The sequence below is a fragment of the Lonchura striata genome, chromosome 25 (genome assembly GCF_046129695.1).
Source record: "Lonchura striata isolate bLonStr1 chromosome 25, bLonStr1.mat, whole genome shotgun sequence".
NCBI classification, from domain to species: domain Eukaryota; kingdom Metazoa; phylum Chordata; class Aves; order Passeriformes; family Estrildidae; genus Lonchura; species Lonchura striata.
In genome coordinates this window covers 3,059,603-3,074,906 of record NC_134627.1, presented here as the reverse complement: position 1 = coordinate 3,074,906, position 15,304 = coordinate 3,059,603, and the positions used below count along the sequence as shown (strand labels likewise).

At 47.6% G+C, this 15,304-nt stretch overlaps 1 protein-coding gene across 2 annotated transcripts in view; it reads right to left on the bottom strand.

The window, feature by feature from the left end:
• The window catches only part of NSF (N-ethylmaleimide sensitive factor, vesicle fusing ATPase), a 77,898-nt gene that overhangs the window by 29,634 nt on the left and 32,960 nt on the right, over nucleotides 1-15,304 (bottom strand). For both annotated transcript variants that reach the window (XM_021539885.2, XM_021539884.2), the window contains exons 8-9: nucleotides 13,263-13,418; nucleotides 1,078-1,277 (exon numbers count right to left, since the gene is read on the bottom strand). In XM_021539885.2, coding sequence (XP_021395560.1) covers nucleotides 1,078-1,277; nucleotides 13,263-13,418 — 356 coding nt within the window. The remainder of the gene's footprint in view (nucleotides 1-1,077; nucleotides 1,278-13,262; nucleotides 13,419-15,304) is intronic.

Here is a 15,304-nt window from a genome sequence, read left to right as displayed (position 1 = left end):
ATATTCCTGCAACCTAAAAACCTGAAAGCTTATGTGCCAGCTAAATGTAGTAAGAAAAATCCAAACAGATTTAATTATGTCTCTCCACAAAAGAGAAAAAAAAAAAAAAGAAAAAAAGGAAACTAAAAACAGAGGAAAATTGCAAAATTTGCACAATCTGAGTTTTAAGGACTTTTGGAGCTGGTGACAGCACATGACCCAAAGCAAGCAGGGTGGGCACTGTTGTATTACTCACAAATAACTGTGCATGGAGTCTCAGCACGCTGTCCCTGTCTGCAGGGCTGGCTGCAGCCCAGCTGCCTTTCCAGCTTCCATTCCAAGGCTGTTTTCACAGCTGACAGTGTGTGAGCCTGCACAACACCAATCCTCCACAACTCACCAGGAATAACCATAACCCCAAGCCAAGCAGTGACCGTGTGTTGAGTTGTATTTTCTTTTTGTTAGGGTTGGGATTAAATGTGTGAGATGATATTTCTTGTTTGGACTTATCTCTTATCTCTGTTACAGTCTCACAAACTGTGAGTCCTACAGCACTTCATGTTAACAAACTAAAAAATGGAGTCGTCTCTCTCTATAAGGTCTTTTAAGGATAAACTGTCTAATTAAGAAATTACACCAAAATTATTTTTACTTTTAACCCAATAACATATTTTTACTTTTAACCCAACTATTTTTACTTTTAACCCATTGTCCACAATGCAGACTTTTTTATCTAATTACACAATACTACCTAAACCTAGGAAGAATAAAGTGAAGAAGGACCAGCTTCCTCTCTAAAACCTCTATAATGTTATATATATATATTACTACATTCTAAAACATTAAGCCCTTAAGTTTTCCACCATGTGATATCACACACTTCTAATCAACTCCACACCCACAATCCCAGTTTTATCATTCACTTTTGGAAGCTGCTCCACAGCCTCAGGTCAATGCAGAGCTCTCCTGGGGGTCAGTGCCTGTCAGCACAGGAAGTCTCAAATTCTCAGTAACCAGGGTTCCAGCAACTCTGCCTTTAATGCAAGAAGTAATTTGAGATTCCAAACCTCTCCTGGTCTCATTCCTGTGTGTCCTTACCCTCCTCTGCTCCTCCTCTGCATCAGCAAACAGTTTCCTGATGTTGGCCTCGGACTCCCCCACGTATTTGTTGAGGATTTCGGGCCCGTTGACCACCTTGGGCTCCCTGGCATTGAGCATCTTCCCGATCTGCCGCGCCATCAGCGTCTTCCCGCAGCCCGGGGGCCCGTACAGGAGGATCCCCTTCACGTGCTTGCAGCCTGCAGGGAGAGGGAAGTGAGGCCTTGAGAAGCTGCCCTAGAACAGAGACTAGAGGAGATAAAGAATAAAGCAGGGATTTGTCAGGAGGCCTCAATGGATCCACCTTGGGCAGCACCAGAGCCCAGCCAGGGCTGCACCCCAGGTGACCCAAAATGGTCACAAAATGCCCCACAGGTCACGGGGTCTCTCACTTTTATCAGTTCTGCTCCATTTGCACATTGGAGTTCATTGCCCCATTCCAGCTTTAGCCCATGCACTCCCATCCTGCTTGTTTTTCTCTCTCCAGCCCACAGTGTTTGTGCTCTTGGGCTGAGATTTGGATCATTTGTCCTTGGTCCCCAGCTGGAGAAGGAATTGTTTTGTCTCCCTGCTCTGTGAACAGAATTCACCATCCCTTCATACGAAACCCAAACCCACCCACTAAAGCAGCACAGAACATGAAAAATATAAAAGCTAAAACCTGAGGCACCATGAGGGCTGAGAGAGGATGGGGACAGCCACGGAGCACTGAGGGAGCCCAAATATGGGCCCGAGCTCTGCTCGGTGCTGCTGTCAGAGAAATTCAAACACCGGCTGGATCAGCATCATCCCTGTCATGTGCCAAGGAAAAACAACTTCTAGAACAACTCAAGTGCTCTTCATCCATCAGCCACACTGAGCTGTAACTCCTGGTCAGGAACACACAGTACCAGATATTCCCTGGGAAAGGTGGGAATAACAGAATTCTCACCAGGAGGATGTTCTAGGGATGTTGCTCATCCCCAGGTAGAGAGGGGCTGCAGATACTGGTTTTTACAGCCTGCACACCAAGCAAAGCAGACACAGGTGAAACACACTTATCTGATTCTTGACAGAGAAAATGAAGAATATTGTGTGACAACACCAAACTTTTTACCCTTGTACTGGGCTTTGATGAGTCCCATATCCCACATCCAGTTCTGGCTGCAAGTTCATAGAATAAATATTGAGAAAACTGAAAAAAACTTCCAAGAACCACTAGAACCATCAGCCCAAAATCCTTGACCTGTAATTAGAAAGACCTGAAATATTCTAATTTGTTCAAGAACAGGACTTTGGACACTGTGTATGAGAATTTAAATTCTCTCCTGTAGGGAGAGGATGCAAGTGCTGCAAGCTGAGGCTGCACACATCCCAGCCAGGGACAGGCACATATGTCCCAGGTGTGCTCACAGCTCCTGGGAGAGGCTGCAGGTGTGAACAAGAAGAGTTTCCCTGAAGGATTTGTGGAATTGTGGATATACAGCTTGTGAGCCCCACAAGTTTTATCATTATGCTGTCTCTGAATATCCTTATGCCCCAGCTCCCCATGCCCTGCCTCACACTGTGCCAAGAGAGGTTGTGGGACCAGCCCCTGTCCACAACCAGGCTTGTTTTGTTCCTTTAACTGCACAGACTAAACCTTTGGCTGAAAGCTGCTGCTGGAAAACCCTGCAGTAGGACATGGTGTATCAGCACCAGGTTCTAAACCCTCAGAGAAGAGAGGGGGCGTGGGTCAGTGGTGGCCTCAGGAGTACTGGGGAATGGTGGGACCCAGAAGGTTTTTTCCATTTTTTAATGAATATATGAAAATCTATATTTTACTCCATTCCTGTGGATTGACTTCTTTAAGAACACAACCCACCCAACAAGAGCCCTACAGTGCTAGGGATGCAGGTTAAAAGCAAAACCAACAAAAAGCAGCAAACTGATGGCCCCAAGCTCAGACTGAGGGGCCCTCAGCTCTGTTTCTGACAGGCTTAAGGAGCTTGAGCACATGGAGTTGTCTGTCACCCACAGGATGAGCTCCCTCCTGGTGTCTGGCTTGTCTAAGCTCCATGGTAACCTCACCCCATCCCACAGAGCTGCTCACACCTCAGGGCAATTCTGCCTGTAAAGGACAAAGACTTACCCCTTGTCACCTTCTCAACACTGCTGTGATTTCACTTACTCCTGAAGGTCATGGCAATAAAGAATTGATTTCATTCTGAACAACTGCTCAATATTACTTAATTCCTGTGACCCCACATGCTCTCTTCCCTCTCTCTCTGGCTGTTCACTCAGTGCAGTGAAGTTCCAGGAGGACACTGCCTGAGGAGGAGCTGATCCTCCCAAGAGAGCAGCAGTGCTGCACTGGGTTAGCCCAGCAATAAAGCTGAGAGAGCCTGCTGGGCTTCTCTGCAGATCAAAAATTCACTACAGAAATCCAGAGCTGTGGCTAAGAACTCATGAGTCAGCATTGAGGCATCTGTGAGTCAAAAGCATAAACAATATAAACTGGCAGTGAAGACAAATCTCACATGGGAGGGAGTGAGGCACCAATAAATTAAAAGCTCTTCCTGTCAAATCCCTGTCATGAGGGCATTGTTACCATGGGGGAACATGATCTCCTCTGTAACCAAACTGCACCAGGCAGGGTGGTGCTGACAAGTGATCTCTGCAGGGAAATCCCAGCAATGCTCCAACAGCTCCTGGGCTCCAGCATGAGACCACCAAAGGTCTACTGAGGCTACCAAAGGTCTACTGAGGCCACCAAAGGGCTCTGGCAGGTCAGGGCTCTGTTCCCAGCCCAGCCAGGGCCACAACACAAATACCAACAGTCTGGGCCTGGTTGGTTCTTCTGGTTTTCTTCTATGTCCTGTGAGAAGTGTCTGAGGCAGCTGTGGGAGCTCAGCCTGGAGCAAAGGAGGCTCAGGGCCCTTGTGGCTCTGCACAGCTCCTGCCAGGAGGGGACAGCCGGGGGGTCAGGCTCTGCTCCAGGAACAGGGACAGGAGGAGAGGGAACGGCCCCAGGCTGGGCCAGGGCAGGCTCAGGGTGGGCTCCAGGAGGAATTTCCCCATGGAAAGGGGGGTCAGGGGCTGCCCAGGGAGGTTTGGAGTGCCCATCCCTGGAGATGCCCCAGGAACACCCTTGCCGAAGGAATGTGGCACTCTGTGCTCTGGGCTGGAGACAAGGCAGGGATCAGGCACAGGGTGGACTCCATGGTCTTGGGAGTCTTTTCCAATCTTAAGGATTCTGGGATTCCTGCAGCTCCCAATCTCTCTCCTAGAAGAAGTACAACTGAGTTATACCCCCCAGAAGCTTCTCTTCCACAGCCCAAAAAATGTGAATTTCCTGAAAAGCACAACCATTCCCCTCAGTGCACGAGCGGCCTCGGCCACAGCAGAGGGCTCAACCCCACACCCAGAATCTCATCTCCATGGGGAGACTGGAACACAAAACACAAACTGGCTGGGACAAATCTGCTTAGAAACCTCCTAGAATGTTCACCTTCTCCCTGTTCAAGGGAAAAGGAAAGGAATCCTGGAATACTCGGAGTGGGAAGGGACCCACAAGGAGGATCCAGTCCCAGCCCAGTAATCCCAGCCTGTGGATCTCTGGAGTGGTGTCCAAAGGCTCCTGGAGCTCTGGAAACCTTGGGGCTGTGCACATTCCCTGGGGAGCCTGGGCAGTGCTCAGCAATTCAAGATTAATTCAATAAAAGAAACATAGAAGCCACAATGAGCACCTTTGCTTGGGTTTTTCTCCCCAAATCCCACACCCAGGAAGGTAAAAAGTCCACAGCACCACAGCAAAATCATCCCAAATCCAACCCCAAACCCTCTGGAAAACCCCAAATGAGATTGGAAATTGATAAAATCTCAACTTCCCACAGCTATTCAATATTAAGTCAATAAAAGAAACATAAAATCCACACTGAGCTCCTTCCCTTCTTCTCCCTAAGGGCAAAAAATCCATGACCCCACAGTGAAATTCCCAAATATCCAACCCCAAGCCCTCTGGAAAACCCCAAATGAGGTTGGAAATGGTTAAAAATTCAACTTTTTGCAGACCATTTGCAAGGGTTCAATATTAAATCAATAAAAGGAACATAAAATCCAGATCATCACCCTCCCCCTGTGGGTTGGAGCTTTGGGTTTTCCTCTCCCAAAGGCAAAAAATCCATGACTCCACAAGCAAAATCATCCCAAAAAATCCATGACTCCACAGCAAAATCATCCCAAATATCCCAAATCCTCTGGAAAGACCCAAATGAGGGTGGAAATGGTTAAAAATTCAACTTCTCTGGGGGAAAGCACTTTTCCCTGATACCAAACCTAACCCTCCCCTGGCACAGCTCCAGCTCTTCCTTGGGTCCTGGAGTCCTCCTCAGAGGACTACCCTGAGCCCAGCAGGGTCCCTGGGCAATCCCCCAGCCTCACCAGCTGAGCTCAGCCCCTGCTGGGCAATCCAAGCTCCCCTCCCTGAGCCCCGAGGACATCACTGACCCCCCTCTGCAAGGCTTGGCTGCCTCTGGATGGGCAACATTGAGAGCAGGGTCTGACTCAGGTGGCAGAACATTCCTGAACCCAAAGCAATTAGTTCCTCTTCAAATAAAACTGCCACCAGTGACTCCAGCAGACATTTCCCTTTACAGCCACGTTCACCTGGCTAAAATCAAAGTTTTAAGGACAAGCAGGACTTTATTAAAATAGACAGGTGATGACAAATCTCAAATGTTACCTCTCAAATCACAGTGGGATCCTCTGCACCACACAGGAATTTTGATTAAGTTTATCTCCCCTCTGCTGATTTCACCAATGTGGCCCAAATGTCAATACTATTATGAGAATCTTTCTAAACACAAATTACAGCTGTGCAGACATCACCAACCAGTTCAGCTCATCATTTGATGAGCTCCAAAAAAAGGTCATTGCTGTAACCTGATCCTTAAATTATGCCATTCAATGACAGTTAGAGGCTGAATAGGGACATCAGCAGGAACTCAAACATACAGATATGGGGAAAAAACATGAGGGAAAGTTCATAAAAACTGCTGAGAATGGGAGAGATACTGGTGTTACCAATGGAAGTCAAACTCTGTTTTGACACAGAATATCACCTGCCCAAAGACAAGATAAAGTTTATTTGTTCAATTCTCCCTCTTCAATTTATTGGAGAGATCAGAAGAACTGATTTAGTGTAACAGGGATTTTCTACCTGGGAGTGTAATTCCCCTTTTAATTAAAATCAAAGCATTCTGGTGTGATTGGATCACTCGGATGCACCACCAGGAACCTGCATGGATGGTAAGGCCCCAGCACAGCAGGGAGATGTTTATCTCTGCACATTCATCTTGGGGCAGGTTACAGGAAGTTCAGGGTTCCCAGACTTCACCTGCCACACAGGCAAAATTTCCCTAAAAGTAGAGCTGGGTGGAATTTCCCTCTCCTCTCATGCTGTAAGCCCAGAGTGTCTGCTTTGAATTCAAAGCTGGGGCAGGGAAAGGGCCACACCTGAACCAGAATTTTTATTTTCTCAATAGCCAGAGTTTTGATTTATCAAATATTTTGCCACTGGAAAGAGAAGATGAAGTGAAATTCTCCACAGACCTTTGGAAACTGATTCCTCACCACATCCCACTGGCTCTGAGGAGCACACATCTATCAGGAGGCAATAATGAGATTTATGACAAGAGCATTTATCCATTTCTGAGGGAATGTGCTAGAAATGAAAATAAATCAGTGTCTTAGAGAGACACTTCCAACAGAATGCCTCTGGCTACAAAAACAGCATCAGGACGCTCCGGAAAAGGGATTCTGGTAAGAGTATAAACAAACAAAACCAAGCACTAAGGGAAGTCAGCACAGTAGCAAAGAGCAAATGTCTCTTACCAGAGCTGCAGAAAGATCCCTAATTCCAGAGTAGGTTCTGTGGGAAGCTGGGCACAGCCAGGATGTTCCAGCCCCATCCTACCTGGATGCCAGTAACACAGATGCCACCAGCATTCCCTGCTTCCTGGGATAAAGCTGGATCACTCCCATCTGCTTAGAAAGCCAGCGTGCTGGGATGTGGGAATGCCTGCTGAACACTCCTGCCTTGTGAACACACAGACACCCCAGGGGCACAGGGACACCCCAGGGCTCCCAGCTGGGGACAAACTGGGGGTGCCAGACCATGGTGATGCCACCAACCAAACCCCCTGCAGCCACCTGGAGCAGGAGCAAAGCCCTCCCAAAACCAGATGCAGAAATTCCTTGCTGCAGGTTTGGTGTAAAGCCCCTTCCCCTCCCTCCAAACCATCTGCCACATTCCCATTTCCACATTCCTGTGTTAAAAGGGAATAATATTCCTTGGTGACTGTACAGAATTTGGAAGCCCCCTGTCTCATATCCCTCCAAGGAATGAAATCCTTCAAGTCAGTTCACTCTGTGTCCCCCCCACCCTCATGCCCTCCTCCAAAGTTTTTCCAGTTGTACTGCATCCCTTTTGACAAAAACGCTGCATCCAGCAGCCCAACACATGAACAAATTGCACATCAGCTCCTTCACTTTCTTCTCCATCCCTGGGGGGATACCAAAGTCAATCTCTGCTTTTAAGAAGGGGAGGCAAGTGACAGATGTCAGGGACTTCTTCACTGTTCTCTCCAAAGGAAGAGTTCAGTGCCCAGACTCGGCCTGGCTGGCCCTGGATCCAGGAGCCTCAGGGTGAGCAGAGCACTTCAGATTAAATCCGACTGGAAGGAGAAGAGCAAGAAAGCACTGGTCCATTCTCAGCAAGGAAGAAGAGTTAACAACAGCAAATGCTGAGTTCAAGCTGTTAAATACTTATTTACACCAGTGAAGAGCTGACACATTGTGTGACAGCTGATATTAATAAAAGTGACAAACGGGTAGGAACAGGAAACAGAAGCAGAAAAAGAACAAGGGACACAAGAGCCCACAACTGTTGGATACTGGCAGATCACTTGGGCATGAACTTCACCCAGGGGAACTCAGTGTGGGTGAAATCATCTCAAAGTCAGTGAGAATCTGAACAGGGTGGGTGAGAAACCAGGGGGAAGATGGTGAATGCCATCCCTGGTGTTATAAAGGGGAAAAGGGAGAGAACTTTGGGGTTGGACTAAATTGAGAGGTCCCTTTCAAGCTCAGCTGTTTTTTGACTGTGTTGTACAGACCTAGCACTAGCCTGATGGCTGGAAAATTCTGAAATAATGTCTTTTTAAGTAGGTAAAAGAAAACAAGACTACAAGAAGTAGCCAGAACAACGTTATTAGGCCAGTCTGAGACAACTTCTCTCCAGGAAAACACAGGGGTCCCCACACAGAGGGTTTGAGGAAACAAAGCAAGAGAGGCACATTTAGACTTCCCTAAAGGTATAAATATATGTTGGACATCCTCCTAGACATGCAGGAAAAGCACAAGCTGAATGAAGTTAGAGCTGGATGAAAAGTAAATTAAACCCCACAAACTTTAAAGCACAGCAAGAAATGATCCATCCTGAATTTAGTGGCATGTGGTGCCTGGGAGATGGAACAGAACAGAATGCTCCAATTAAATCAGCGCACTGCAAAGCCAAGAGCTACAAACACACAGGCAGGATTAAATTCATCTGAAATCCATGTAACCTGACGCATGAGTTTCTAATTGGGGAGGAATAATGAACTGTATGTTGCAAAATAAAAAACAAAAAAATCATCCCTGTGAGGATTCCGGCCAGGCCCAGACAGCAAGGCACAGCCAGGACCTGCTGACCCAGAATGGATCCATGGTTTGGGTTGGGCAGCACAGTCCTGAGCAGGGAAGGGAGGAGGAATAATGATGGGTGATGTAGAGGTTATAGAAATGGCCCCAGAATCCCAGAGCTGCCCTGGAGAATGCTGGAGAGACAGGACCAGAGTGGATGGATGCAAAGGCTGAGAGCAGCACCCAGCACTGGGACACGCTGCCCAGCAGGGCCTGGCATTCCCACACCCCAGCTGAGGTTAGACATGCCTGACACTGATTTTTCATTAAAATTACCCTATTTTCAGAATAGCTGGGTGAGAACCTTTCCATCATTATTCTTCTCCTACAGTATCTGAGTACTTTGAGAACATTAATGCATTAATTTTTAAGGCAGCTTAACAGACAAGCCTCCACTTCAGACAGAATCTGCTCATTTCAATGTTCCCCTTGTGTTCTGTTGATACTTCACTTCTCCATCATGAGCTGGACTTCAAAATTACAGAGCTCTGAGACCAACTGATCCCGAGAGGGCAGGTCAAGAGCACAGGTTAAGATGATTCCGAGGAAACAGAAACCACCTTCAAAAAAATCTGATTTGGTTTATTTATGGTAGCAGGAGAGGATGGGGAATTTGGGTTCCATTTCAGTCTCTTAGAAGGAACATGACCTGTAACACCAAACATTTCTCTAGCTGTTATTAAACCATAACAACATGTCCAGGCAGAATTTGCTCTTTGAGGCCTCTACAACAATTAATGTGCCACAGGAACCAGAGAAATCCCTTCCCTGCTGCAAGTCAAGACTGTTTCAAAGCTTGGGGACACCAGAGTGTTCTTAAACAAGGAAAGAGGGTCAGCACAAGTGTTTTGTTCCCAGGTCTGAGAAGGGATTTTACAGGTTTGTTGCAAGTTACAGCTCCAGGCACCAAATACCAAAAATGTTCTTCCAGGTGGCTAAATATCTGTTGGAGTCAGGGGGAAAGAAAAAACAACAAGAAGAGAGAAGACTGTTCTAGGCAAGAGCAGAAGCTGCTGAATGAGCTGGGTTTAAAGTCTCAGCAGAAAACCAATATCTACCATGGATGGGAAGAAAACACAACATTTGTCAAATGAACAGAGGAGCTTTAAGTGGAGCAAGAGGATGCTCTGAGCTGCAGCAGAGAGTAACCAAAGCCAGACTCCCTTCACTACAGAGTGACACAGCTTCACTACAGAGTGAGACGTCCTGAAAGGGCTTGGAAAGGAGGAGGATTCCCTGGAAACATGGCTGGAAAGGGCTGTCCCTCAGGGAGAACTGACTGGTACCTCCCTCCACCAGTGCCATGACGTGTGAAGTTCCTTCCTCAGAAGTGTCATTCCTACGAGTGAGGCACTAAAATGTTTCCAGACACCTTCCTCAAACCTCATCCAGGTAAGGATTTAATTCCATTTGGCAGCCACAGGATTATCAGGAGTCAAGCATCAATCTTCCCTGTGAGGGCAGGGAGTCCCTGGCACAGGGTGCCCAGAGCAGCTGTGGCTGCCCCTGGATCCCTGGAAGTGCCCAAGGCCAGGCTGGACAGGACTTGGAGCAGCCTGGGACAGTGGAAGATGTCCCTGCCATGGCAGGGGTGGCACTGGGTGAGCCTTAAGGTCCCTCCCAACCCAAATCATTCTGGGATCCTGTCACATCACACCAACCAGGGAGCTGATCTAGCTGAACACTGACCCTATAAACTGTCTTTATTAATAGTACCTTTTGCTGCCAACTGTATTAGCTCCCTACAGAGCCATGCAAGCCCAAAGCCACGAGAGCAAGGCTGGGACATGCACAGATGGGAAAAGCAAACTGTCCCTTCCAGGCAAGGAGGGAGCCTGGGCAGGGTGAGTGCCCAGCTGGGGCTGATCTAACATTTCTGCTCTTGGATGAACCAAGGCTTGTACCAGCACACCAGTATTTCCCTCCTTGGATGATATGGTTAACTAACATTGATTTATGTGCTCCAAACCCAGAGCATTCCATGGAAGTTAGATAAACCACACACAAATTGCAAGTAATGCTGGAAGGATCTATAGAGCCTCTGTGTAGTTATGGACAGAAATATTTATTGCATTTGGCGTGGAAGCTGCAGTCTGGGAGCACTGGGCAAAAAACACAACTGGGTGAGCACTGCAGCACCAGGGAGCAAGCAAATTCCATCTTTTCCTTTCCCAATAAATTATTCACAAAGGTGAACAGCTGTCACACTGACATTTCAGATCTGAAATATAGTTAAGAGCAAGTTAAAACTAAGGCAAAGAAAATGAATGTCAGAAAGTTTTTGTTTTTTCAAATTTCAGATAAGCTCTTTAGCCCTGGGGTTAATCAGAGCTCAGGAGCTCTGCTCCCAGTCCAACTTCTTCCCTGAAAAATGTCTCTTTGTGCAGCCTGGGTGTAAACATGCACAGTAAGAGCATTTGTATTTAATGTAATTTAATGGGGCACACCTTTAATTCATTGCCCAGGGTAATCCAAATACCAGTGGTCCTTCACAGAATCTTTGTCTTCCTTTATTAAACACCAGTTATCTTCTACCATATGTGGTCCCAGCCAAGGGCTCTGTACTGCAGCCACAGAATCAGAGAATCATGGAATGGTTTGGATTGGAAGGAATCTTAAAGCCCATCCAGTTTCATCCCCTGCCATGGCAGGGACACCTCCCACTGTCCCAGGCTGCTTCAAGCCCCATCCAACCTGGCCTTGGACACTGCCAGGGATCCAGGGGCAGCCACAGCTGCTCTGGGTACCCTGTGCCAGGGCCTGCCCACCCTCACAGGGAAGAATTCCTTCCCAATATCTAACCCAAATCTCTCCTCTGTTAGTTTAAAACCACTCCCATTCTTGTCCAATCATTACCTGTCTATGTAAAAAAATCACTCTCCTCTGTTTTATAAGCCCCAATTAGGCACTGGAATGGGCTCTAAGATCTTCCTGGAGTCTTCTCTTCTCCAGGCTGAGCAGCCCCAGCTCTCTCAGCCTAGCTCCATGGGAAGACTTCATGAATGCACACAATAGCTACTTCAAAAGGTAAAAATATTTCAAGTACAGGAGGCTGGCAGTCAGCAACAGTGCTGTGCTGGACACCAGTGCCTCTGGGTAAAAGCTGTTCTTTCCACAAGCAGCACCATTTCTCTTATTTCTTCTCTCTGCAGAGCAGTTAAATATTTAACAAATCTAAGCATTTTATGTTCTCAAGCAGAAGCAGAGAAGTTGCATTTTGCCCAGAGCCACAAAACCCACAAGACCCAAGAGGATCCCCCAAAGGCCTCAGCTCTCAGATCAACAGGAATTAAAAGGCAGGAGAGAGAGAATCAGGCACTGGCTGGCTCAGCCCTGGGGTTTCTCCATAGTTCCTCCTACGTGTCCAAACCCCCAAGACAAGACTGAAGGCACATCCCAGGGAAGTTTACTTTGCATCAATTCCACAGGCACTGGAAGCAGACACACTCCACACACCCCCGCACAAACAGGATGTATCTTCTGATGGAAATCTGTTTTGTAATCAAAATCTTGATTGCTTCATTTGTGGGGAGAGGGAAGGTGGATCAGAAACATAAACATACACAGAAATTATACAGCTATGGATTCCAAGTTCAAATAGGAGCCCACACAGATTATATTCCAAGAACAAGGAGCAGCCAGAACATCCCCAGCCACGTTCTGTGACAGAATCAGACACCTGCAGCTGCACACTGCTTACTAAAAATTAAACCCTGCACCATTTATCTGCCTGCCAGCAGATGTTTACCAAGTACTGGGACTGCCTTTCCTTCCCTTGCCCCAAAAAGAGAAGTTATATTTAGAATCTGTGCTTTTATTTCACAGACTCCAGGACGTGCCCTGGCCTGCATCCTGCCAGCACTTCAAACCTGACCAGCAGAACTCATACCCCAGGCTGGGTTTACTGGGCTCAGGCTGGGGGGGCACAGGGCTCATGGTGCAGCTGCCAGGAGAACTGGGATGTAAAAGAGATTATGGCAGGAACATTAAGACAAAATTTCCTCTGAGCTGCATGAACAGATCATGGCCAGGTAGTCAGGAACAGGAGCAGTGTCACTGCTATGGATAAGTGAAGCATTCAAGCAGGGAGGGTTTCACAGAACCGTGGGCTGATTTGGGATGGAAGAGACCTTAAAGCCCATCTCATGGGCAGGGACACCTTCCACCAGACCAGGCTGCTCAGAGCCCCAGTTCCAGTTCCACCGGAAGAGAATCCAGTTAAATCATGTGTCTGATTCCTTCAGACATTCCATGTGCAGGGCTGAGTGTTTGCGTTGGGTTTGTCTCCCTTCCCCAGCCAAGCAACTAGAGTCCAAAATACATCTGGGAGCACCAGGGGAAGAAGAGGCTCTGGTGGTCAGTTGGATCACTCAGAAACTGCTGTGTTACACAGCACAAGGGTGTCAGCTGTGTCCAGCCCTCACACACCAGGACAGGCCTGCAGCCTGTGCCCCAGCCACACTTTTCCAGATTATACTCACCCATTTGCTCCACAATTTCAGGTGGGAAAACTCGTGAAGCAAAAGCTCTTCGGAAGATATCTGAGAATTCTTTATCCAAGCCTCCAATGCCCATTTTCTCAAAATTCCAGTCGGGGTTGATGATTGACTGCCTGTTCTCCTTGGTCTTTGATTTACCTACAAAAGCCAAGAAATGGTTTCAAACACACAGCCCAGCAGAACTGCAGCACACACAGGAACAGACCCCAGAAGAGCTCTGCAGGTCAGACCCCATCCCACAAACTCTGTGCTCAATTTCAAACGCTGGACAGAAGGACACACTGTGACAAGGACACAAGGACAGGACACCAGAGACCCAGCTCGGTAAATGATTCCCAGCCTTCCAACTGCTCATTTCAGGGGTTTCTCCAGCCAGGTGTTGTTCCTATGCATTGAAGAATCCACAGGAGATTTCTCTGCCACAGATCCACCCAGGTGCCCCTGGACCCACGTAACCTCAGCACCCAGCTCACGTGGCTGCTGCCAGAACCAGTATCCATCCTGTTCCAGGCCACCTGGGATGACAACAGGTTTGTCCTTCATCCTCCTCAGTCCTGCATCCTCCCAGTCCCCAGCTGTTCTTCCCTGTGCAGCAGCAGCTCCACACTGGAACCCCTGTTTCTCTCTTCCTCCCACACCCTCTCTCAGGCTAATGGACCTGCAGGTGCTGCAGTTTGGTTGTACCTTCAATACAGGTACAGAATGATGGATGCCCTGCTTTGTTCACATCCCTCTAGAACAACATGTGATCATTCTTAGTAGCCACATTTAACAGCTCCTGACAATAGGGCTCACACTGAACTAGATGGATGCAGCAGTCCCTTAATCCTGTCTGGGATGTGGGCCCTCTACAGCCATCAGTTTTACCCAGGTCAGGAGAGCTCTTCCTCCCACACATCATTTACAGTTTGTTGTAATGAATCTCCTCTGCCATTTCCTGCCTCAGTCACTGAGCTCAGTCAGAGCCAGCCTGGGCACCTCATTGCTCCAGCCTTTTCCCAGCTTATTCAATAATTACAATGAACAGCAAAGGCCCAGCAGAGATTCCCACTGAACTCCACTGACATCAGCTATTTCCTCCTTCCTTTTCATCACTCACTGACTCATGCAAGGACCTTCTCTCACACAGATCTCTGTTCTGATTCTTTCTTAAGAAACTTTGACAAAGAACTTTGCTGGAGGAGCTGTGCCTATCAGCCCATGTCAGTGCCTGTAATGAACTCCAGTAGGATCATGAGGCAGGACTGCCCTTAGACAAGACAGGCTGGCCCTTCCTAGTGTATCACCCTTTTCCTCTATTTAATGCTTCGTTACAGTTTCTGTTGATTTTTTTTTTTTCTGTACAGATCTCAGGTTCTAAGATCTACACCACTCCAAACCTTCTTCCAAGAATCCCTTGGAAAAGAGCAGCACACTCACCACTCAGTCCCAATGTACTGGAGCAATTTGTAGCAAAGTTACACAGAACAATTCCTTTACAATTCAGAAGAACAAAGGCCAGTCCTGGCAAACCATCACAGTTCATTGTCTGGTCCACAACCTCTTCCAGAGGCACTCCAGACCCCTGAGCACAGGTCTGCAGCCCTTTAACCACCTCCTTTCCCTGCTGCTGATGAGCCTCTGGCACCACAGCCTCACAGAGCTCCCCACTCCCTCTGCAGAGGAGCTTGGGAGTCCTTAGAGTGTTCAGGAAGCAGAAAACAGGCACAAATGCTCCTGGAAGGATGCTGGCAAATCCATGTAGTCCCACCTCAGGTTTACTCAAGGGAGTCTATAAACAAGCACTGACACTTTTATCAGTCAGATCAACCTTCCACATGGCTTTCAGCATCCTCAGCCTCCAGGGAAACACAGAGATCTGACAACCCAGAGAAAAAGCAAAGACACTGCTAATTATCCTTAACCACTGCAGAAATGGGATGTTTCCTTAGACTTGCACAGTGGTTTAAGGGTTGGCTCTTAATGGTTTTCCTAATGGAGGCCATTCCCACCCCAGGACACGACAGAGTCACAGGTGGCTTTGG